This window comes from Chiloscyllium punctatum, chromosome 21 (genome assembly GCF_047496795.1).
Source record: "Chiloscyllium punctatum isolate Juve2018m chromosome 21, sChiPun1.3, whole genome shotgun sequence".
Lineage (NCBI taxonomy): Eukaryota > Metazoa > Chordata > Chondrichthyes > Orectolobiformes > Hemiscylliidae > Chiloscyllium > Chiloscyllium punctatum.
In genome coordinates, this window is record NC_092759.1 from 6,050,373 (window position 1) to 6,075,029 (window position 24,657).

The following is a 24,657-nucleotide window of genomic DNA, read 5'->3' on the forward strand; positions in this document are numbered from 1 at the left end:
TAGCCGTGCTGAATTACCCATAGTGCCCAGGGATGTGCAGGTTAGGGTGGATTAGCCGTGCTGAATTACCCATAGTGCCCAGGGATGTGCAGGTTAGGGTGGATTGGCCGTGCTAAATTACCCATAGTGCCCAGGGATGTGCAGGTTAGGGTAGATTGGCCATGCTAAATTACCCATAGTGCCCAGGATATGTAGGTTAGGGTGGATTGGCCATGCTAAATTACCCATAGTGCCCAGAGATGTGCAGGTTAGGGTGGATTGGCCATGTTAAATTACCCATAGTGCCCCGGGATGTATAGGTTAGGGTGGGTTAGCCACAGGTAGTGAAGGGATGGGGTGAGGATGTGTTGGGGTGGGATGCTCTTTGGAGGGTTGGTGTGGACTCAATGGGCCAAATGGCCTGCTTCCACACTGTCAAGATTCTACGATTTCTGGGATTTGATGGGAGAAGGGTGAGCCTGTGGGAATTCACCATCACAGGATGTGTGGTTGAGGCCCAGTGTGTTTCTGAGACGGAAGTAGATATCAAGAGACGGCCAGAATTTGGGTAGTGGGCTCGCTGGTCACTTCCTGGGTGGCACAGAAGGCTGTGAAGGGCCTACTATCATTTCTGTTTCTGTGCGTCTTGGAAGGGCAGGGCCTAACATCGTCCTGATTATCCATGCCTGTCGTTTCCATGGAAACAGACCGTGAATGCTTCGTCCTCACCAGGAAGTGGCATGGGTGAATTAAAAAAGATTCCCTCCATTAATATCCATGAGTAAAGGTAGGCCATTCGGCCCGTCCAGCCCACTTCTGCTATTCAGTAATATCATGGCCGACCTGATATCTCAACCTCAACTGTACATTCCTGGATACCCTCAATCATCTTCGAGTTGCGGTGTGGTGGGAGTGTCCCTACCTCTGAGATGGGAGGTCCGGGATCAGGTCAACTCTACTCCAGAGGTGGAGGGATACAAGGCTAAATAGCAACTATCTTCAAAGGAACTGACTGCACCTGGGGTGTGTTATCTGTCTCTCCCTCTCTCTCCAACGCTATTTCGACAAAGACCCTCTTCCTTCGCTGTGTCCCCGTTGGATTGAACTCACCGTCCAAACCCACAACCCACTTCCCTCTGGAAGGGGCAGCAGATTCCCCATCCTAAATTGGGAATATATCAGCCGTTCCTCCGGTGTCGCTGGGTCAGAATCCTGAAGCTCCCTCCCTAAGGGCTCTGTGTGCGTCAACCCACAACAGCGGTTCAAGAAGGCAGCTTACCCCCCCCTCCCTTCTCAGGGGGCAACTAGGGACGGCCGCAAAAAGAATCAATAGATCGGTGAAGGGGTAAATGTAGGGGTATGGGTGGGTTGCGCTTCGGCGGGTCGGTTGGGCCTGTTTCCACACTGTAAGTAATCTAATCGAATCTAATAACATCGATGGGACAGTGGGTGGTGTGGAAAATACAAAAAAAAAGGCACTGGGCTCTGCTCCATTGACAGGGAATTGGGGAACGGCGTTTGCCAATATGTAAATCTCTGGAAATATAATGCCACACAGCCCAGCAGTCAGGTACGGGACTGCTAAACACAAGAACGATCTCATGGTGTTACGTGATCCCTCATTAATACAAAGCGAGCTCTGTAAGTAACACAGAACGTGCCGCTGAAACAGGTTCGAACCTCTGGTGCACCACCTGAAAGTATTTTGTTCCATATTTCGATGGCCCCTCCCAGGACATTCAATTCTACAGGGGATACGTTCAAAAGGAAACAGTCTGCAGCGTTTTCAGAAGCGATGAATTAATTATATATTCCTGTTCTCCACAGCCAGCTGCTACTGTCCCCGGGCCGCACTGAATGTTTCTGAAGCCAGAAAAGGGGGTCTAAAACGGTTTAATGTCCGCACCAGGTACGTCATGTGGGGTTTGGAACTGGGCAACACATCTGAACACAGCGTCACGCTGGCTTTATCAAAGTCAGCTGGAATCAGCACTGACTGACATTCATCACAAAGCTGCCTGTACACTGTCCCCCCATCAAACACTCCCAGGACAGGGACAGCACGGGGTTAGATACAGAGTAAAGCTCCCTCTACACTGTCCCCCCATCAAACACTCCCAGGACAGGGACAGCACGGGGTTAGATACAGAGTAAAGCTCCCTCTACACTGTCCCCCCATCAAACACTCCCAGGACAGGGACAGCACGGGGTTAGATACAGAGTAAAGCTCCCTCTACACTGACCCCCCATCAAACACTCCCCAGGACAGGGACAGCACGGGGTTAGATACAGAGTAAAGCTCCCTCTATACTGTCCCCCATCAAACACTCCCCAGGACAGGGACAGCACAGGGTTAGATACAGAGTAAAGCTCCCTCTACACTGACCTCCCATCATACACTCCCAGGACAGGGACAGCACGGGGTTAGATACAGAGTAAAGCTCCCTCTACACTGTCCCCCCATCAAACACTCCCAGGACAGGGACAGCACGGGGTTAGATACAGAGTAAAGCTCCCTCTACACTGACCCCCCATCAAACATTCCCCAGGACAGGGACAGCACGGGGTTAGATACAGAGTAAAGCTCCCTCTACACTGTCCCCCATCAAACACTCCCAGGACAGGGACAGCATGGGGTTAGATACAGAGTAAAGCTCACTCTATACTGTCCCCCATCAAACACTCCCCAGGACAGGGACTGCACGGGGTTAGATACAGAGTAAAGCTCCCTCTACACTGACCCCCCATCAAACACTCCCAGGACAGGGACAGCATGGGGTTAGATACAGAGTAAAGCTCCCTCTATACTGTCCCCCATCAAACACTCCCCAGGACAGGGACGGCACGGGGTTAGATACAGAGTAAAGCTCCCTTTACACTGTCCCGCATCAAACATTCCCCAGGACAGGGACAGCACGGGGTTAGATACAGAGTAAAGCTCCCTCTACACTATCCCCCCATCAAACACTCCCAGGACAGGGACAGCACGGGGTTAGATACAGAGTAAAGCTCCCTCTACACTGTCCCCACATCAAACAATCCCAGGACAGGGACAGCACGGGGTTGGATACAGAGTAAAGCTCCATCTACACTGTCCCCCCATCAAACATTCCCCAGGACAGGGACAGCACGGGGTTAGATACAGAGTAAAGCTCCCTCTATACTGTCCCCCCATCAAACATTCCCAGGACAGGGACAGCACGGGGTTACATACAGAGTAAAGCTCTCTCTACACTGTCCCCCATCAAACATTCCCCAGGACAGGGACAGCACGGGGTTAGATACAGAGTAAAGCTTCTTCTACACTGTCCCCCCATCAAACATTCCCCAGGACAGGGACAGCACAGGGTTAGATACAGAATAAAGCTTCCTCTACACTGTCGCCCCATCAAACACTCCCAGGACAGAGACAGAATGGGGTTAGATACAGAGTAAAGCTCGCTCTACACAGACCCCCCCATCAAACACTCCCAGGACAGTGGTAGCACGGGGTTAGACACAGAGTAAAGCTCTCTCTACACTGTCCCCCCATCAAACACTCCCAGGACAGGGACAGCACGGGGTTAGATACAGAGTAAAGCTGCCTCTACACTGCCCCCCCCATCAAACACTCCCAGGGACAGGGACAGCACGGGGTCAGATACAGAGTAAAGCTGCCTCTACACTGTCTTCCCCCGCATCAAACACAGCCAGGACAGGGACTGTACGGGGTCATCTACACTGTTCCCCCAACAAACACTCCCAGGACAGGGACGCACAGGGTAAGATACAGAGTAAAGCTCCCTGTACACTGTCTTCCCCCCCATCAAACACTCCCAGGACAGGGACTGTATGGGGTCAGATACAGAGTAAAGCTCCCTCTACACTGTCCCCCATCAGACACTCCCAGGACAGGGACAGCACGGGGTTAGGTACAGAGTAAAGCTCCCTCTACACTGTCCCCCATCAAACACTCCCAGGACAGGGACAGCACGGGGTTAGATACAGAGTAAAGCTCCCTCTACACTGTTCTTTCTCTGTTTTGTTTTTGTTTTAGGTTACCCGACCGGGCCTTCCCCTTACCCCTCCCCCCATGCCCCCCCATACCCTGTGTCACCGTACGGCTACGCCCCTCCCCCCGGACCCCCGGGGCACGATGCTCCTCCCCTTGGCTTCCTCCCCCACCCCCAGCCCAACATGCCCCCTCACCCCGTCAGCCCACCGGCCCCTTACAGTGTCCCGGGAGTTCCTGCCCCACCCACAGCCGCCCACCGCAGGCACCCTGAGGAGGAACCCGGCATCGTTCACAGCCCTCTGATCGGCGGGTCAGGTGCCAACCGGGAACTGGACTACCTGACGCAGGTAAGGCTCGGGGCGTCGGGCATCGAGCGGGTGGGCCCGTTCAGCTCCCTTGTACAGACCTGTCCTTCCTCCCGGTTTCTGTCTCCGTAACGGGAAAACGGGAATGCAGCTACAGCCGAAAGGGGAAATGGAAACCTTCCACTCACTGTGAGAGTCTCCAATGAGCAATGTATTAGTGAGAGTGCGCCCGGGCTGGTACTGTTCAGTCCTTAAGCGAGGAGGGTTGGGGCTTTGCTGTCCAATACAATCGTGGCTGATCTCACGTCCTGGTCTCAACTCCACTCTCCCACCCACTCCCAATTCCAAGCCCCTCACTGCTTAAAATACGTCTCCACCTTCAATTTATCCTGAGTCCCGGCCTCCACAGATTCGCAACCCTTTGAGGGAAGTGTTACAACGTGGGGTAAACCCGTCTGCTCATTGAGACCCCACACACAGAGAAGCTCACCTCACCCTGTAACCTGTTCGATTTCCCGAGGCACAGAACCATCCCAGAGGCTATTATTTAAAGTAAAAATTAACAGTTTTATTTCTAAACAGCTATTTGCGACTCCTTTCTGTTAAACCTATCTTTTACCTCCCCACTCTACAATGCTGGTCTGATTAAAAACCCCAGTTAAAGATTTACAAAAAGAAATTCAAATTTCGAATCGAGCCAGCTGTCGAATCTTCGCTTGGTATCTTCCTCTGCAGATGTTCCTCTGTCGTCTTTTCTTTTGCGTTCTGCTTTATGGCCCTTTCATATGAGCAGTTACCCTTCAGAGAGTTATTCAGGTAGCAGTGTATACTTGCTAGTTTGCCCGGCAGGTCTCCCCCTAACTGTTCAAAATGTCCAGTTTTATATCCCAAAACATCACACCATTTCGTCGGTTTGATGTTGTCACAAACAGTAAAATTCAAATTCGATTGGAGTTTGGTATCTTGGGGGCATAATTTAAACTGATCGGCCGAATTTGAATTTGTTTTTGTTCCATGGCAACTCACACCAGCTATTTGATTCAACCAATCCTTACATTGTTACTTTGTTCAGGACTCTCTTTGCTTTCAGTCAGTCCTTCCTAGCTTCCTCTCTCTCTTAAAGGTGCAGCACACACCTCTACACCTTCAGAACAGAAGCAATTCCTCCTCTTTCCTGATGTAAACCCGTTGCCCCTTGTTCTAAAGCGATGACCTCTCATTTGAGATTTACCCACATGGGGAAACATCCCTTCTGTCTGCTTTATACAGAGCAAACCTTTTTATTAACCAGCTCCTATGGGATCAGGAATGGGTCAGTTGATAAAATTTTCTGGATCCAAAAAAAATAAACAGGAGATTAAAAAAAAGAAAGAGAAAAAACAAAGAAAGATTCTGGATAGTCAGGACGTCCACATAATCAATGTAAAAACACGCACTGTAACAGAAACACAGTGCGGGGGGGTACACACATAACTTTTACACTTTATTCACAGCATAAATCACTGATAGAATCATAGAGATGTACAGCATGGAAACAGACTGTGCTATTGTGATCTAATGCTGTAATGTTTTAAATCCTGTCATTGTACCAGCCTCCACCACATCCTCTGGCAGCTCATTCCATACACGTACCACCCTCTGTGTGAAAAAGATGCCCCTTAGGTCTTTTTTATATCTTTCCCCTCTCACCCTAAACCTATGCCCTCTAGTTCTGGACTCCCCGTCCCCAGGGAAAAGACTTTGTCGATTTATTCTATCCATGCCCCTCATAATTTTGTAAACCTCTATAAGGGTCACCCCTCAGCCTCCGATGCTCCAGGGAAAACAGCCCCAGCCTGTTCAGCCTCTCCCTGTAGCTCAAACCCTCCAACTCTGGCAACATCCTTGTAAATCTCTTCTGAACCCTTTCAAGTTTCACAACATCTTTCCGATAGGAAGGAGACTGGAATTGCACACAATATTCCAACAGTGGCCTAACCAATGTCCTGTACAGCCGCAACATGACCTCCCAACTCCTGTACTCAATACTCTGACCAATAAAGGAAAGCATACCAAACGGCTTCTTCACTATCCTATCTACCTTCGACTCCACTTTCAAGGAGCTATGAACCTGCACTCCAAGGTCTCTTTGTTCAGCAACACTCCCCAGGACTGGAGTCATAGAGATGTCCAGCACGGAAACAGACCCTTTGGTCCAACCTGTCCATGCTGACCAGATATCCCAACCCAATCTAGTCCCACCTGCCAGCACCCAGCCCATATCCCTCCAAACCCTTCCTATTCATATACCCGTCCAGATGCCTCTTAAATGTTGCCATTGTACCAGCTTCCAGCACATCTTCTGGCAGCTCATTCCATACACGTACCACCCTCTGTGTGAAAAAGTTGCCCCTTGGGTCCCTTTTAAATCTTTCCCCTCTCACCTTAAACCCTCTAGTTTTGGAATCCCCCTCACCTGGGGTACTCCGATATTGAGGAGAATGTGAATCAACTGTTGATATTCTGTGTGGCCATTCTGTGTGGACAAGTATATTTTTGTTCATGCGATCCGATGAAAGGAAACGATAATAATTGGACAGACAGTTACGGTAAACTTTGCGGGATATGACGTTTATCGTGGGTGCTGCCTCCCAAGGTATTGGTTACTGGACCTCAACGAGATCTCCTCGGTGAACGCCAGGGAACGTAGGCCTCAACTGCTCAATCTCTCCCTTGGAAAACAAACCCCTCAATTTCAGGAATCGCTTGGGTGAAACCCGTCTGAACTGTCCACAATACAACCACATGTCTCCTCATGTGAGGAAGTGTGCGATAACACTCCAGTTACAGTCTCACTAATACATTGCCCATTTGCACCAACACTTCCTGATATTTATACTCTGTTCCTTTAGCAAGTGGGAAGTTTGGAGTTGGCTTTCTGCCGTAGTTGCGTATTTCTTTTCCCTTGTTACTCCTGGAACTGGGACAGGAACTGAGAGGAAGGACACATTTCGAAGAAACCTCGTGGAGTTAACCATTTAGCTTCCTTGCCCTTATGAACATTACAGCGTCGAACCTGTCAGAGCTTTCCGCATGAGTCCACGGGAACAGGAGGAGGCCTTTCGGCCCGTTGAACCTGCTCCCCCATTTCATATGGTCGTAGCTGGTTGAACACTATTCCCCCTCCCATAATCCTTCACACCACGGACAACCCGTCAACCCCTAAGTCAGGCGAGGCCTGTTCTGGAGGACTGTGTGCAGTTCTGGTCACCCTGTTACAGGAAGGATATTACTAATCTGGAGAGGGCTTTGAAGAGATTTACCTGGAAATTGCCAGGAATGGATGGGCGGCACGGTGGCACAGTGGTTAGCACTGCTGCCTCACAGCGCCAGAGACCCGGGTTCAATTCCCGCCTCAGGCGACTGACTGTGTAGAGTTTGCACATTCTCCCCGTGTCTGCGTGGGTTTCCTCCGGGTGCTCCGGTTTCCTCCCACAGTCCCACAGGTCAGGGTGGATTGGCCATGCTAAATTGTCCGTAGTGTTAGGTGTATTAGTCAGAGGGAAATGGTGGGTTACTCTCCGGAGGGTCAGCGTGGACTTTTTGGGCCGAAGGGCCTGTTTCCACACTGTAGGGGATCTAATCTAATCTAATGGAGGGTTTGGTTTATAAGGAGAGGCTGGGGCTGTTTTCGTTGGAGTGAGTGGGTGACCTTATAGAGGTTTATAACATCATGAGGGATATAGAATGATAGATGTCTTTTCCCGAGGATGGTGGATTCCAGGATGTGGGGTGGGGGTGGGTGGGAAGAGCAATTTTTTCACACAGAGGGTGGTTCGTGTGTGGAACGATCTTCCTGAGGAAGTGGTGGATGCGGGTAGAGTTACAACGTTTAATAGATATTTGGATAAGGACACGAGGAGGAAAGGTTTATCGGGATACGGGCCAGGAGCAGGCAAGCTGGGACTGGTTTAATCTGGGGAGGTGATGGCTGAGTGGTGTTATCGACGGACTTGTTAATCCAGGTAACGTTCCGGGCACCCAGGTTCGCATCCGGCCTCGGCTGATGGTGGAATTTGAATTCAAGGAATACCTGGGATTAAGAATCTAATGGTGGCCGCGAAACCATTATTGGGGAAATCCCCATGTGTCTTGCTAAGGTCCTTCAGGGGAGGAAGCTGCCATCTTTACCTGGTCACAGGCCTACACGTGATTCCACAGCAATGCGGTTGACTCTTTACTGCCCTCTGGGCAACTGGGAATTGGCAATAAATACTGGGCCTAGCCAACCCGTGAGTGATTAAAGAAAAAAAACAGATTATGTTCAGCATGGACTGGTTGGGCTGAAGGGTTTGGTTTCCCTGCTGTCTGACTGTATCTCAAACATACTCAGAGGCTGAGTTTCCGTAACCCATTGTGGTCGGGTAAAGGGAATTGATAACGTGTTCCACTAATTGGGGACAAAGGGGTTGTAGTTAAGATCAGAGTGGTGCTGGAAAATCATAGCAGGTCAGGCAGCATCCGAGGAGCAGGAAAAATCGACGTTTCGGGCAAAGGCCCTTCACCGGGACCGTAGGCAAGTGGGAAACAGGGGCTTTCTCATTTGCTCCAGCTCCCAATCCCCTCTAGTTTGTGTTTGTCTGTGTCGCTTGAAAAAAGACTGGAAATTCCAGATGGACAGGGAAGGTGGTCGTTGCTTTGGCTGGAAGGTTAGAAGCTCCCAAGAGATGGAGTCATGGAAAATCACCAGCAACAATCCAGGGATTCCCTGTTCGAATCCCAGCGGGGGTGCGGGAGAACGGGACGGAGGCTGATGGATGGTCCCAAAACACATCGGGACGTAAAATCTAATCTCAGTGACGACCAATCATTCGCCGTCGTTTAAACCCTGCAGGGTACGCGACTGCCCCTTGAGGGATACCGAACTGATGGGGGAGCGACAGCAGACTTGATGGGCCGAGTGGCCTAATTCTGCCGCCCTCCCACACCCTGCTTTGAGCAAGCCCCTCAATTCAAGGGGCAATTAGGATGGGGTTGTTTCGAGTTCCCCGCCCCATGGGCGAGGGTACTCGAGACTGAGGTGTTGGAGGTTGGGGCAATGTCCCTGGGGATTGGGCATGGTGGGTTAGTGGGATGGACATGGTGGGGTTAGTGGGATGGACATGGGGGGGTTAGTGGGATGGACATGGGGGGGTTAGTGGGATGGACATGGGGGGGTTAGTGGGGAGGACATGGGGGGGTTAGTGGGATGGACATGGGGGGGTTAGTGGGATGGACATGGGGGGGGTTAGTGGGATGGACATGGGGGGGTTAGTGGGATGGACATGGGGGGGTTAGTGGGGAGGACATGGGGGGGTTAGTGGGATGGACATGGGGGGGTTAGTGGGATGGACATGGGGGGGTTAGTGGGATGGACATGGGGGGGTTAGTGGGATGGACATGGGGGGGGTTAGTGGGGATGGACATGGGGGGGTTAGTGGGATGGACATGGGGGGGTTAGTGGGATGGACATGGGGGGGTTAGTGGGATGGACATGGGGGGGTTAGTGGGGAGGACATGGGGGGGTTAGTGGGATGGACATGGGGGGGTTAGTGGGATGGACATGGGGGGGTTAGTGGGGAGGACATGGGGGGGTTAGTGGGATGGACATGGGGGGGTTAGTGGGATGGACATGGGGGGGTTAGTGGGATGGACATGGGGGGGGTTAGTGGGATGGACATGGGGGGGTTAGTGGGATGGACATGGGGGGGTTAGTGGGGAGGACATGGGGGGGTTAGTGGGATGGACATGGGGGGGTTAGTGGGATGGACATGGGGGGGTTAGTGGGGAGGACATGGGGGGGTTAGTGGGATGGACATGGGGGGGGTTAGTGGGATGGACATGGGGGGGTTAGTGGGATGGACATGGGGGGGTTAGTGGGATGGACATGGGGGGGTTAGTGGGATGGACATGGGGGGGTTAGTGGGATGGACATGGGGGGGTTAGTGGGGAGGACATGGGGGGGTTAGTGGGATGGACATGGGGGGGGTTAGTGGGATGGACATGGGGGGGTTAGTGGGATGGACATGGGGGGGGTTAGTGGGATGGACATGGGGGGGTTGGTGGGATGGACATGGGGGGGTTAGTGGGGAGAGACACTGCGATGGGAAAGGCAGACATACCAAATACATACACGTTCCTTTTTTGCCCACAGATCGATCAGATCCTCATCCATCAGAAAGTAGAGGTGGTGGAAGGTAAGGTGCACCAACAAGAGGAATGGACAGTCCTCCGTGTTCTCCCATCATCCCCTCCGCCCTCTCCCATCAACCCTTCTCCCATCAACCCTTCTCCCATCATCCCCTCCGACCTCTCCCATCAATGCCTCCGCCCTCTCCCATCAACCCCCTCCTCAATCTCCCATCAACCCCCCTCACTCTCCCATTAACCCCTCCGCCCTCTCCCATCAACCCCCTCCTCAATCTCCCATCAACCCCCCTCACTCTCCCATCAACCCCCCCGCCCTCTCCCATCAACCCCCTTCACCCTCTCCCATCAACCCCCCTCACTCTCCCATTAACCCCCTGTCCTCTCCCATAAACCCCCTCACTTTCCCATCAACCCCCCCGCCCTCTCCCAACAACCCCCTTCGCCCTCTCCCATCAACCCCACCCGTCCTCTCCCATCAACCCCCCCCTCACTCTCCCATCAACCCCCCTCACTCTCCCATCAAACCCCTCACTCTCCCATCAACCCCCCCGCCCTCTCCCATCAACCCCCTCCGCCCTCTCCCATCAACCCCCTTCGCCCTCTCCCATCAACCCCCCGTCCTCTCCCATCAACCCCCCCTCACTCTCCCATCAAACCCCTCACTCTCCCATCAACCCCCCCTCACTCTCCCATCAAACCCCTCACTCTCCCATCAACCCCCCCGCCCTCTCTCATCAACCTCCTTTGCCCTCTCCCATCAACCCCCTCCTCAATCTCTCATCAACCTCCTTTGCCCTCTCCCATCAAACCCCCCCCCGCCCTCTCCCATCAACCCCCCCCCGCCCTCTCCCATCAAACCCCCCCCCCCGCCACCTCCCATCAACCCGTCTGCCCTCCATGACGGAGGGAGCAGGGAGCCCGGGTTTAGAGTGGTTGAGGTGATAACCCTCTGTAAGGGATCTGTTCCCCCCACCACAGCTCTGTTCAGCTTTGAGACCAAGAACAAGTACGTGGTGAAGAACAGCATGGGCCAGAGGATCTATAGCGCCAAGGAGAAGAGTGACTGCTGCACCCGGAACTGCTGTGGCTCCCTCCGCTTCTTCCAGATGAAGCTGCTGGACCACCAGGACCGCGAGGTCATCCACTTGGTGAGGCCTTTCCGCTGCGCCAGCTGCTGGTTCCCCTGCTGCCTCCAGGAGGTAGGCCTGCACCCGGCCTGGCCTGGCCAAGGGGGTAGGGGTGGTGTCAGAGGGACTGGGGGTGTGGCTAAGGGGTGGGGCTGATGGACTGTGGGTGGGGTTAGGGGTGAGGCAGGGCTGGGGGGTGGGGCTAGGGGTGAGGCAGGGCTAGGGGGGTGGGGCTAGGGGTGAGGTAGGGCTAGGGGGTGGGTCTAGGGGTGAGGCAGGGCTAGGGGGTGGGGCTAGGGGTGAGGTAGGGCTAGGGGGTGGGGCTAGGCATGGTTGGCCGAGTTTGAGTTTGTTTTTGTCTCCAGGCAACCCAGCTACTGGTCGTTGTCCGACCAAATGCTACGTTTTAAAATTTCCCAGGACTCTTTGTGCTCCTGAACGTCCTTGCTAGCTTTTCCACTCTCTCTTAAAAGGTACAGTGCTCCGACATCTTCATAAACACAAACATAAGAGCTAGGAGCTGGAGGAGGCTATTTGGCCCGTCGAGCCTGCTCCACCATTCAATAAGATCATGGGCTGATCTGCTCCACTTACCCGCCCTCTCACCTGTATCCCTGAATTCAGTGTGAAAAACGATTACTGAAGTAGCGTCAACGACTTCCCTGGGCAGGGAATTCCGCAGATTCCCAACCCTCTGGGTGTAGAGGTTCCAACCCACTTCCGTCCTGAGAAGGGGGTGGGTTACTCTTTGGAGGGTCGGTGTGGGCTTATTGGGCCGAAGGGCCTGTTTCCACACTGTAGGGAATCTAAACCTGCTCCCTCTATACTTGAGGCAATGCCCTCTTGTCCCAGTCTCACCGGCCAGTGGAAACATCCTCTCGACGTCCATCTTATCTATTCCCTTCATCATTTTGGATGTTTATAGAAGATCCTCTCCCTCATTCTTCTGTGTTCCAATCAATATAACCCCAGTCTCTCCACATCAGCCAACCCCCCTCAGCTCTGCTGACCCACCTGCATTGGCCCCCACTTCCTCGCACAGAGCCACCATGCTCATTCGGGTCACGGTCGAAGGTCGTGGGGTCACCTGCCTCCGAGAGACCGCAGTCTGGACGCTCACCCCCCCAAACCTCTGGGTGGGGGAAAAACCATCTCCTCAAAAGCACATCCACATCGAGTCTCCCACCTCTGGGCGAAGGGCTGTTCGACTAGGGGTGGGCAGGGTGGGGGATCGCAACGGGGTGCTTGATGATCCAGCCACCACACACCCCAAGACCCTGACTGTCATAGAGAGTGCGAAAGTGTGGATTGCAGATGCTGGGGATCAGAGTGGCGAGTGTGGTGCGGGAAAAGCGCAGCAGGTCAGGCAGCATCCGAGGAGCAGGAGAATCGACGTTGCCTGACGGAGGGCATATTCCCGAAACGGCGATTTTCCTGCCCCTCGGATGCTGCCTGACCTGCTGCGCTTTTCCAGCACCAAACTCTCGGCTCTCGTCACTGGGACGGACAGCACGGAAACAGACCCTTCAGCCCAACTCATCCGTGCTGGCCCAGGTATCTGAACCTCATCTAGTCCCGTGTGCGAACGGTGGAGCCTGGGTTTGAGGTCAGTCGCAGTGCATCGGAACAGCCGCGCCACACCCCCCCCCCCCGCTACGGCAACTCCCTCACCCTGTCTCTCCATTCCGCCCCCGCTCCCCACCGCCGGCAACAGATGGAGGTGCAGTCACCACCTGGCCACACCATCGGCTACGTGACCCAGACGTGGCACCCGTTTCTGCCGAAGTTCTCCGTCCAGGACGTGGAGCGGGAGACGGTGCTGAGGATCGTGGGGCCCTGCTTCGCCTGTAACTGCTGCGGGGACATCAACTTCGAGGTAGGCCTGGGGGTTGGAGGGGAGGGAGTAGGGTGGAGAGGGAGGAGGGGTGTGGGGTGGAAGCACGGGCACGGAGAGATCCAGGGGCGGGTTTCCGGGAATAACCCCACCCCCTGGGAAGGGATGTTCGGGAGGAGGGAGGGGAGGTTTCAGAGGGATGGAGGAGAGGGCGTTGCTGGGGGAGAGCGGGGTGGAGGAGGGAGGGGAGGTATGGGGGTAGTGCTGGCTCAGAACAGTGAAGGGAGAGGCTGGGGTCAGGGTCTTACAGTGAGGGGTGTGGGGTATATCAGAGTGTGTTACAGTGAGGGGTGTGGGGTATATCAGAGAGTGTTACAGTGAGGGGTGTGGGGTATATCAGAGAGTGTTACAGTGAGGGGGGTGGGGTATATCAGAGAGTGTTACAGTGAGGGGTGTGGGGTATATCAGAGTGTGTTACAGTGAGGGGTGTGGGGTATATCAGAGAGTGTTACAGTGAGGGGTGTGGGGTATATCAGAGAGTGTTACAGTGAGGGGTGTGGGGTATATCAGAGAGTGTTACAGTGAGGGGGGTGGGGTATATCAGAGAGTGTTACAGTGAGGGGTGTGGGGTATATCAGAGAATGTTACAGTGAGGGGTGTGGGGTATATCAGAGAGTGTTACAGTGAGGGGTGTGGGGTATATCAGAGAGTGTTACAGTGAGGGGTGTGGGGTATATCAGGGAGTGTTACAGTGAGGGGGGTGGGGTATATCAGAGAGTGTTACAGTGAGGGGTGTGGGGTATATCAGAGAGTGTTACAGTGAGGGGTGTGGGGTATATCAGGGAATGTTACAGTGAGGGGTGTGGGGTATATCAGGGAGTGTTACAGTGAGGGGTGTGGGGTATATCAGAGAGTGTTACAGTGAGGGGGGTGGGGTATATCAGAGAGTGTTACAGTGAGGGGTGTGGGGTATATCAGAGTGTGTTACAGTGAGGGGTGTGGGGTATATCAGAGAGTGTTACAGTGAGGGGTGTGGGGTATATCAGGGTGTTACAGTGAGGGGTGTGGGGTATATCAGAGAGTGTTACAGTGAGGGGTGTGGGGTATATCAGGGTGTTACAGTGAGGGGGGTGGGGTATATCAGAGAGTGTTACAGTGAGGGGTGTGGGGTATATCAGAGAGTGTTACAGTGAGGGGTGTGGGGTATATCAGAGAGTGTTACAGTGAGGGGTGTGGGGTATATCAGAGTGTGTTACAGTGAGGGGTGTGGGGTATATCAGAGAGTGTTACAGTGAGGGCTGTGGGGTATATCAGAGAGTGTTACAGTGAGGGGTGTGGGGTATATCAGAGAGTGTTACAGTGAGGGGTGTGGGGTATATCAGAGAGTGTTACAGTGAGGGGTGTGGGGTATATCAGTGAGTGTTACAGTGAGGGGTGTGGGGTATATCAGAGAGTGTTACAGTGAGGGGTGTGGGGTATATCAGTGAGTGTTACAGTGAGGGGTGTGGGGTATATCAGAGAGTGTTACAGTGAGGGGTGTGGGGTATATCAGAGAGTGTTACAGTGAGGGGTGTGGGGTATATCAGAGAGTGTTACAGTGAGGGGTGTGGGGTATATCAGAGAGTGTTACAGTGAGGGGTGTGGGGTATATCAGAGTGTGTTACAGTGAGGGGTGTGGGGTATATCAGAGAGTGTTACAGTGAGGGCTGTGGGGTATATCAGAGAGTGTTACAGTGAGGGGTGTGGGGTATATCAGGGAGTGTTACAGTGAGGGGGGTGTGGGGTATATCAGAGAGTGTTACAGTGAGGGGTGTGGGGTATATCAGAGAGTGTTACAGTGAGGGGTGTGGGGTATATCAGAGAGTGTTACAGTGAGGGGAGTGGGATATATCAGAGAGTGTTACAGTGAGGGGTGTGGGGTATATCAGGGAGTGTTACAGTGAGGGGTGTGGGGTATATCAGAGAGTGTTACAGTGAGGGGTGTGGGGTATATCAGGGAGTGTTACAGTGAGGGGTGTGGGGTATATCAGAGTGTGTTACAGTGAGGGGTGTGGGGTATATCAGAGAGTGTTACAGTGAGGGCTGTGGGGTATATCAGAGAGTGTTACAGTGAGGGGTGTGGGGTATATCAGGGAGTGTTACAGTGAGGGGGGTGGGGTATATCAGAGAGTGTTACAGTGAGGGGGGTGTGGGGTATATCAGAGAGTGTTACAGTGAGGGGTGTGGGGTATATCAGAGAGTGTTACAGTGAGGGGTGTGGGGTATATCAGAGTGTGTTACAGTGAGGGGGGTGGGGTATATCAGGGAGTGTTACAGCGAGGGGTGTGGGGTATATCAGAGAGTGTTACAGTGAGGGGGGTGTGGGGTATATCAGAGAGTGTTACAGTGAGGGGTGTGGGGTATATCAGAGAGTGTTACAGTGAGGGGTGTGGGGTATATCAGAGTGTGTTACAGTGAGGGGTGTGGGGTATATCAGAGAGTGTTACAGTGAGGGGTGTGGGGTATATCAGGGAGTGTTACAGTGAGGGGTGTGGGGTATATCAGAGAGTGTTACAGTGAGGGGTGTGGGGTATATCAGAGAGTGTTACAGTGAGGGGTGTGGGGTATATCAGAGAGTGTTACAGTGAGGGGTGTGGGGTATATCAGAGAGTGTTACAGTGAGGGGTGTGGGGTATATCAGAGAGTGTTACAGTGAGGGGTGTGGGGTATATCAGAGAGTGTTACAGTGAGGGGTGTGGGGTATATCAGAGAGTGTTACAGTGAGGGGTGTGGGGTATATCAGAGAGTGTTACAGTGAGGGGTGTGGGGTATATCAGAGAGTGTTACAGTGAGGGGTGTGGGGTATATCAGAGAGTGTTACAGTGAGGGGTGTGGGGTATATCAGAGAGTGTTACAGTGAGAGGGGTGTGGGGTATATCAGAGAGTGTTACAGTGAGGGGTGTGGGGTATATCAGAGAGTGTTACAGTGAGGAGTGTGGGGTATATCAGAGAGTGTTACAGTGAGGGGTGTGGGGCATATCAGAGAGTGTTACAGTGAGAGGGGTGTGGGGTATATCAGAGAGTGTTACAGTGAGGGGTGTGGGGTATATCAGAGAGTGTTACAGTGAGGGGTGTGGGGTATATCAGAGAGTGTTACAGTGAGGGGTGTGGGGCGTATCAGAGAGTGTTACAGTGAGGGGTGTGGGGTATATCAGGGAGTGTTACAGTGAGGGGTGTGGGGTATATCAGAGAGTGTTACAGTGAGGGATGTGGGGCGTATCAGAGTGTTACAGTGAGGGGTGTGGGGTATATCAGAGAGTGTTACAGTGAGGGGTGTGGGGTATATCAGGGAGTGTTACAGTGAGGGGTGTGGGGTATATCAGAGAGTGTTACAGTGAGGGATGTGGGGTGTATCAGAGTGTTACAGTGAGGGGTGTGGGGTATATCAGAGAGTGTTACAGTGAGGGGTGTGGGGTATATCAGATTGTGTTACAGTGAGGGGTGTGGGGTATATCAGAGTGTGTTACAGTGAGGGGGGTGGGGTATATCAGAGAGTGTTACAGTGAGGGGTGTGGGGTATATCGGAGAGTGTTACAGTGAGAGGTGTGGGGTATATCGGAGAGTGTTACAGTGAGGGGTGTGGGGTATATCGGAGAGTGTTACAGTGAGGGGTGTGGGGTATATCAGAGAGTGTTACAGTGAGGGGGTGTGGGGTATATCAGTGAGTGTTACAGTGAGGGGTGTGGGGTATATCAGAGTGTGTTACAGTGAGGGGTGTGGGGTATATCAGGGAGTGTTACAGTGAGGGGTGTGGGGTATATCAGGGAGTGTTACAGTGAGGGGTGTGGGGTATATCAGAGAGTGTTACAGTGAGGGGTGTGGGGTATATCAGAGTGTTACAGTGAGGGGTGTGGGGTATATCAGGGAGTGTTACAGTGAGGGGTGTGGGGTATATCAGAGAGTGTTACAGTGAGGGGTGTGGGGTATATCAGAGAGTGTTACAGTGAGGGGGGTGGGGTATATCAGGGAGTGTTACAGTGAGGGGTGTGGGGTATATCAGAGTGTGTTACAGTGAGGGGGGTGGGGTATATCAGAGAGTGTTACAGTGAGGGGGGTGGGGTATATCAGAGAGTGTTACAGTGAGGGGTGTGGGGTATATCAGAGAGTGTTACAGTGAGGGGTGAGGGGCATATCAGAGTGTGTTACAGTGAGGGGTGTGGGGTATATCAGAGAGTGTTACAGTGAGGGGTGTGGGGTATATCAGAGAGTGTTACAGTCAGGGGTGTGGGGTCTATCAGAGAGTGTTACAGTGAGGGGTGTGGGGTATATCAGAGAGTGTTACAGTGACGGGTATGGGGTATATCAGAGAGTGTTACAGTGAGGGGTGTGGGGTATATCAGAGAGTGTTACAGTGACGGGTGTGGGGTATATTAGAGTGTGTTACAGTGAGGGGTGTGGGGTATATCAGAGAGTGTTACAGTGAGGGGTGTGGGGTGTATCAGAGTGTTACAGTGAGGGGTGTGGGGTATATCAGAGAGTGTCACAGTGAGGGGTGTGGGGTATAACAGAGAGTGTCACAGTGAGGGGTGTGGGGTATATCAGAGAGAGTTACAGTGAGGGGTGTGGGGTATATCAGAGTGTGTTACAGTGAGGGGTGTGGGGTATATCAGAGAGTGTTACAGTGAGGGGTGTGGGGTGTATCAGAGTGTTACAGTGAGGGGTGTGGGGTATATCAGAGAGTGTCACAGTGAGGGGTGTGGGGTATATCAGAGAGTGTTACAGTGAGGGGTGTGGGGTATATCAGAGTGTGTCACAGTGAGGGGTGTGGGGTATATCAGAGTGTGTTACAGTGAGGGGTGTGGGGTATATCAGAGTGTGTTACAGTGAGGGGTGTGGGGTATATCAGAGACTGTTACAGTGAGGGGTGTGGGGTATATCAGCGAGTGTTACAGTGAGGGGTGTGGGGTATATCAGAGTGTGTTACAGTGAGGGGTGTGGGGTATATCAGAGAGTGTTACAGTGAGGGGTGTGGGGTATATCAGAGTGTGTTACAGTGAGGGGTGTGGGGTGTATCAGAGAGTGTTACAGTGAGGGGTGTGAGGTATATCAGAGAGTGTTACAATGAGGGGTGTGGGGTATATCGGAGAGTGTTACAGTGAGGGGTGTGAGGTATATCAGAGAGTGTTACAGTGAGGGGTGTGGGGTATATCAGAGTGTGTTACAGTGAGGGGTGTGGGGTATATCAGAGAGTGTTACAGTGAGGGGTTTGGGGTATATCAGAGAGTGTTACAGTGAGGGGTGTGGGGTATATCAGAGAGTGTTACAATGAGGGGTGTGGGGTATATCGGAGAGTGTTACAGTGAGGGGTGTGGGGTATATCAGAGTGGGGGGGGAATGGGAGAGAGAGGGAGATGGATGGAGGATGGGAGAGGACACTCTAGGGACAGTGAGAATGGAGTGTGTCAGAGCGTGAGTCTCAGATGCAGGGATTTTGAGAGTGAGTGAGTGCGATGGCCCAGTGTTCTGCCTTCCCCGATGTTCCTGGGTCTGTGTGTTTTAGGTGAAGCCTCCTGATGAGTCCAGGAGTATCGGTCGGATCAGTAAACAGTGGAGTGGCATTGCCAAAGAGGTGCTGACTGATGCTGATAACTTTGGGGTGCAGTTCCCCATGGACCTCAATGTCAAGTTGAAAGCCTCACTCATTGGAGCGTGCTTCCTCATCGTAAGTAGCATTTCCACCCCCCCTCCACCCCCACTCCTCCACCGTCGGTCTGTGACTCCCTCCCCTTGCTGCACGGGTGTGTGTGCTCCCAGCTAACCCCATGGGCAGGGACCCTGGCTCTCTATCCTTCTCGGCTGGTTTGGCATCCCTTACCCGGTTCCCTCAGGCTGTGCCAATCTCGCACCCGCCTGGCCCCATTATCTATGGAGAGGGATGCAGTGGTTTATCCGGTCTCTCAAACAGCAATCCAGGCGGATTCCCACTCCACGCTTCCCCCCCCACCATCAACTCCGTTCGCTTTCCATATTCCTACAAATTTTCCACTTCCGTTTCTTGTTGAATTCCCTCCCGGGAGCAAACCTGTCCTTCTCTGATTCCAAATCCTACCTACTCAGCCTGACCTCAAGAACCTTCTGTCTGACTCCTCTGTTTCAATGGCTGCTCCTTCCTGACCCAATCACAGCCCTCCCTGAACCCCTCGATTGGACATCCTCTGCTCAGAGGAGTCTCGATCTTGAATATTCAAGCCAGGTAATGTCCATCTGCAACATGAGACAATCTAACCATCACCCCCTTGACGTTCAATGGTGTTGCCATCACTGAATCCCCCAATATCAACATTCTGGGGGCTTACCATTGAGAGAGAATCTAACCATCACCCCCTTGACGTTCAATGGTGTTGCCATCACTAAATCCCCCAATATCAACATCCTGGGGGCTACCATTGAGAGAGAATCTAACCATCACCCCCTTGACGTTCAATGGTGTTACCATCACTGAATCCCCCAATATCAACATCCTGGGGGCTACCATTGAGAGAGAATCTAACTATCACCCCCTTGACATTCAATGGTGTTACCATCACTGAATCCCCCAATATCAACATCCTGGGGGCTACCATTGAGAGAGAATCTAACCATCGTCCCTTGATACTCAATGGTGTTACCATCACTGAATCCCCCAATACCAACATCCTGGGGGCTACCATTGACCAGAAATTCAACTGGACTCCCCACATAAACACAGTGGCTACAAGAGCAGGTCAGAAGCTGGGAACCCTGCAGTGAGTAACTCATCCCCAAAGTCTATCCACCATCTACAAGGCATAAGGAGTGTGGGGGAATCCTCCCCACTTGGCTGGACGGGTGCAGCTCCAACAACACTCAAGAAGTTTGACACCGTAACTCTATCAGGTGGGAATGGTTTAGTTTGGGATTATGTACGGCTCAGACTGGTTACACCTAAGGGTCTCTTTCTGACCATCCAGGGACAAAGCAGCACCCCAACTTGATTGGCCCCACACCCACAAACATCCCCTCCCTCCCCCCACCGACGCTCAGTAGCAGCAGCGTGTACCATCGACAAGATGCGCTGCAGAAATTCACCAACGCTCCTCAGACAGCACCTTCCAAACCCACGACCACTTCCATCTGGAAGGACGGGGGCAGCAGATACAAGGGGAACCCCACCCCCTGCACGCTCTCCATCCTGAGTTGGGAATATATCGGCCGTTCCTTCAGTGTCGCTGGGTCAGAAGCCTGGAGCTCCCTCCCTAAGGGCGCCGAGTGGAGGTCCCTACACCCCCACGGGACTGCAGTGGGTCCCTCATTTTTCAGCAGGTTATAAAATCTCCCAACCCAGACAGCGACCGCTCCCATGTCCTCCCCCCCCTCCCCCCCCCCCCCCACCCCCAACAAGTGAATAAAGGACGATCCGACTCAGTTTTTTTCCCCCCTGTCCGTTTTTCAGGATTTCATGTTTTTCGAGCGAGGGAAGAGCCGTAAACAGCGAGACGGGGTGTGGCAGTAAGTCAGTGTCGAGCGGCGAAGGAGAGGACGCGTTGGAGGCCGCGAGGGGTGGGGTGGGGGTCGGGGAATTTCCCGGCCATCCCGAGAAATTCCTGCTGCCCACCCCACCCTCCACCCTCTCTCTGTCGGACTTGGAAGGTGGAAAAGGAGCGAGCGGGCGATCACCAGGACCAACGTAACCCCACCCTGGGGGGGAGGGGGGTTGTGAGGGAATGGGAAATGCCAAGTGTCCCCCGAGACTCAAGTCGTTGTCAATTGGGCACAGACGTCCTGAACGTTACCTTCCCGCGCTCTCCCCGAGCCACGCTTTCGAAGATTGTCCGAGGGAAATCCTTACACCCGCGCACTCCCGTCCTGGAGCAATGACAGTCCCGCCCCTGAGCCAGGAACCAAACACCCCTTTTACATTAAAGCTGACTTTCAAGATGGGGACCGAATGAGCAAGCGACCTCTGACCCCCGGGAGAATCCGGACACCGATCTGCGGGCAACATCTGAGCGAGGTGTTCTGCTCCTCCAGGAAAATCGCAATTCCGACAGGAAGGATTGGGAAAGCATGCCCTCTTTACGGGCAATTATTATAGCCTCGATCTGAGGGTTAGTCATTGCAGAACTGTGCAGATCACTGATTGGACGGTGGGATCGCTCTGTCACTGTGCAGATCACTGATTGGACAGTGGGATCGCTCTGTCACTGTGCAGATCACTGATTGGACGGTGGGATCGCTCTGTCACTGTGCAGATCACTGATTGGACGGTGGGATCAGGGATTCCCCCCAATCCACTGTTTATTAAGCTGGGCAGGTGTATAGGCCCCTTGGCCCAGTGTCTCCCTGACACTGCGAGTGATGGGTTGGAATCTGAGTGAGTGAGTGAGTGAGTGAGTGAGTGAGTGCCTCAGCAGCACCTGGGAACTGTGCGAAGTCAGAACAGTGTGGGGGTGGGAGAGACCGAGGGGAGGAGGGAGGTCAGTGAGCCCCAGGGGGCCGGAGGACGGAAGTGAGGGAGGGAAACTGGGAGAGGTTTGAGGGAAGAAAAAAGCGGGAGAACGTTGTGGCCGTGGGCTAGGAGTGAGAGCTGCCATTGGTTGGGAGCGCTGCTCTGTGAGCCCTCCAGTGGGAGTGAGGCATGATGGGGAAACAGTCGTTTCCATCGCAGGAAGCCATCTTGGAATTATCCAATCTTTTGGCAACATACGTTTGCCAGGCTTTCCTGGACAACTGAGGAGTGGGATGGAGGGGGCCTGTGCCCCTCTGGGTGCAGCCCGAAGATGGAGGGAAGGCAATAAGTTGCCTGGGAGAGAGGAGGGGGGAAACTGGAAGTGAGACTTGACACCTTGACGTGGCCATTCTTGGTAACTACCCGCCAACGACGGCAGTGGGACGTACCCCCTTCTGGTTGGAAAGGGATGGCTTCATCCCATGAATGGCCCTCTCTTGCTTTCCATCCCCTCACTTTCCCCCCCCCCCCCCCCCCCCCCCCCCCCCACTGCCCCCAAACCATCACAGAATGCCAGACCACTCCTTCCCCTCGAGCAGCACTCTCTTCCCACAATCCCCTCCTGGGATAATCTCGTCAGCCGCATTTTCCACAACTTTGCAACCAAAGGGACCAAAGAATTCAAAGGACTTTGAATCAGCAGAGATCCATGTTGTAGGGAAAGGCTCTTCGGCCCATCGATGACGCTCCGATCAGAAACAGCCACCTCCCCATTCCAATCCTATTTCCCAGCTCTCAGTCCATAGCCCTGGCATCACAAATGCCTGTCAAAATACTTCCTAAATCTCATGAGAGTTTCTGCCTATACGAGGCAGATTTTCCAGAAACCTCTTTTTTTTTAATGTCTTCCACACGGTAAGGTCATGGGAGTGTCACTGAACAAAGAGACCTTGGAGTGCAGGTCCATAACTCCTTGAAAGTGGAGTCACAGGTAGATAGGATAGTGAAGAAGGCGTTTGGTATGCTTTCCTTTATTGGTCAGAGTATTGAGTTGCGTGCAATTCTGGTCTCCTTCCTATCGGAAAGATGTTGTGAAACTTGAAAGGGTTCAGAAAAGATTTACAAGGATGTTGCCAGGGTCGGAGGGCTTGAGCTACAGGGAGAGGCTGAACAGGATGGGGCTGTTCTCCCTGGAGCGTCGGAGGCTGAGGGGTGACCTTATAGAGGTTTACAAAATTATGAGGCACATGGATAGGATAAATAGACAATGTCTTTTCCCTGGGGTTGGGGAGTCCAGAACTAGAGGGGCATAGGTTTAGGGTGAGAGGGGAAAGATATAAAAGAGACCTAAGGGGCAACTTTTTCACACAGAGGGTGGTACGTGTATGGAATGAGCTGCCAGAGGAAGTGGTGGAGGTTGGTACAATTGCAACATTCAAGAGGCATCTGGATGGGTATATGAATAGGAAGGGTTTGGGGGGATATGGGCCGGGTGCTGGCAGGTGGGACTAGATTGGGTTGGGATATCTGGTCGGCATGGACGGGTTGGACCGAAGGGTCTGTTTCTGTGTTGTACATCTCTATGACTCCGCACTTGCCAATGTACACATCTGGAGGAGGGTAGTCCTTTCGGTCCATCTAGCCATTCTTTAAGATTGTGGTTGGTCTGCTTAGCTCCCAGCTCTGCACAGCTACCCCCCCCCACCCCCAGCCCCAACTTCGATTCTAACCAGGAGCAGTTGGGGCTGAAGGGCCTGTTTCTCTGCTGTCTGACTCCCCCTACCCCTCCGACCTGAGGCTGTGGGGTCTGGAGTCTGACATCTCCCCTCCCCCCATCTACATCTGTGCCCTCAGAACGGTGACTGTCCCCCCATAGTTTTGAGACAGTGTTTCCGCACCCCCTCTCCCTTCCTTAATTCTGGCCTGAGCTGGGCATCCCCTCTTGAAAGTGACCCCGAGGTTAAATGTCAAATTCCCGCTCTGTGCACAATCTCCCAATCAACGATTGAGGTGATGAGGGGGTGGGGGGGGGAATCTGTTTCAAGCAGTGAGTAGCTGAGGTTTGGATTCCGGCTGGGAATGTGGAGGGGGGGGGTGAGGGGGAAGGATCAACTGAGGTATTCGTTAGGGTGGGGGTAGAATTGGAGGGGCATGATGCAAGTGGCCTTTATTTCAAAGGGAATGGACTCTAAAAATGGGGAGATTTCACCAAAAAAAAAACCCAGACGATGCAGGGGTCAGACTACAGCCGGAATACCGCGAATCGTTTCGGGGCCCCGTATCCAAGCAGACATAGACCGGAGATGGAGAGATACGCAGTCCGGAGAATGTTCCACTCGGCTGATCCCGGGGCTGGAGGGACTATCCAGCGCGCAGAAGTCCGCAGCCTGTACTCATCGGAATTTGGAAGAACAGGCAGCCTTATTGAAACAGACAGAATTCCCAGGGGATTTGATGGGAAGCGACGCGGATGGGTCAAGTCTCCCTTTTGTGTGGGAGATGCTCGCACCGGGGGGCATCATAAAGGGTCGTCCATCGATGAGTGGGGAGTTCCTTCTGTCCGAGGGGGGGGGGGGTGGGGGGGGCTGTGGAATCAGAAAGCGCAGTGCTGGAAAAGCACGGCCAGTCAGGCGGCGTCCGAGGGGCAGGAGAGTCGACGTTTGCAGTATGAGCCCTTGGTCAGGAATCGAAGCGTTGACTCTCCCGCCCCTCGGACGCCGTCTGACTGGCCGTGCTTTTCCACAGCCACGCTCTCCTCAACTCTGACCCGCACTCCTCGCTGTCTCCTCCCAGAGGGCCCTGGA

General features: G+C 53.3%; 1 protein-coding gene across 1 annotated transcript; it reads left to right on the forward strand.

The window, feature by feature from the left end:
• Nucleotides 1-1,799: 1,799 nt before the first annotated feature.
• On the forward strand, nucleotides 1,800-24,423 carry LOC140492550 (phospholipid scramblase 2-like). Its single transcript, XM_072591493.1, has 7 exons — nucleotides 1,800-1,888; nucleotides 4,016-4,320; nucleotides 10,451-10,493; nucleotides 11,425-11,645; nucleotides 13,288-13,449; nucleotides 18,947-19,108; nucleotides 20,858-24,423. The coding sequence occupies exons 1-7, from the start codon at nucleotides 1,876-1,878 to the stop codon at nucleotides 20,915-20,917; spliced, it is 966 nt and encodes a 321-aa protein (XP_072447594.1). The 5' UTR covers nucleotides 1,800-1,875; the 3' UTR covers nucleotides 20,918-24,423.
• The last annotated feature ends 234 nt before the right edge of the window (nucleotides 24,424-24,657 follow it).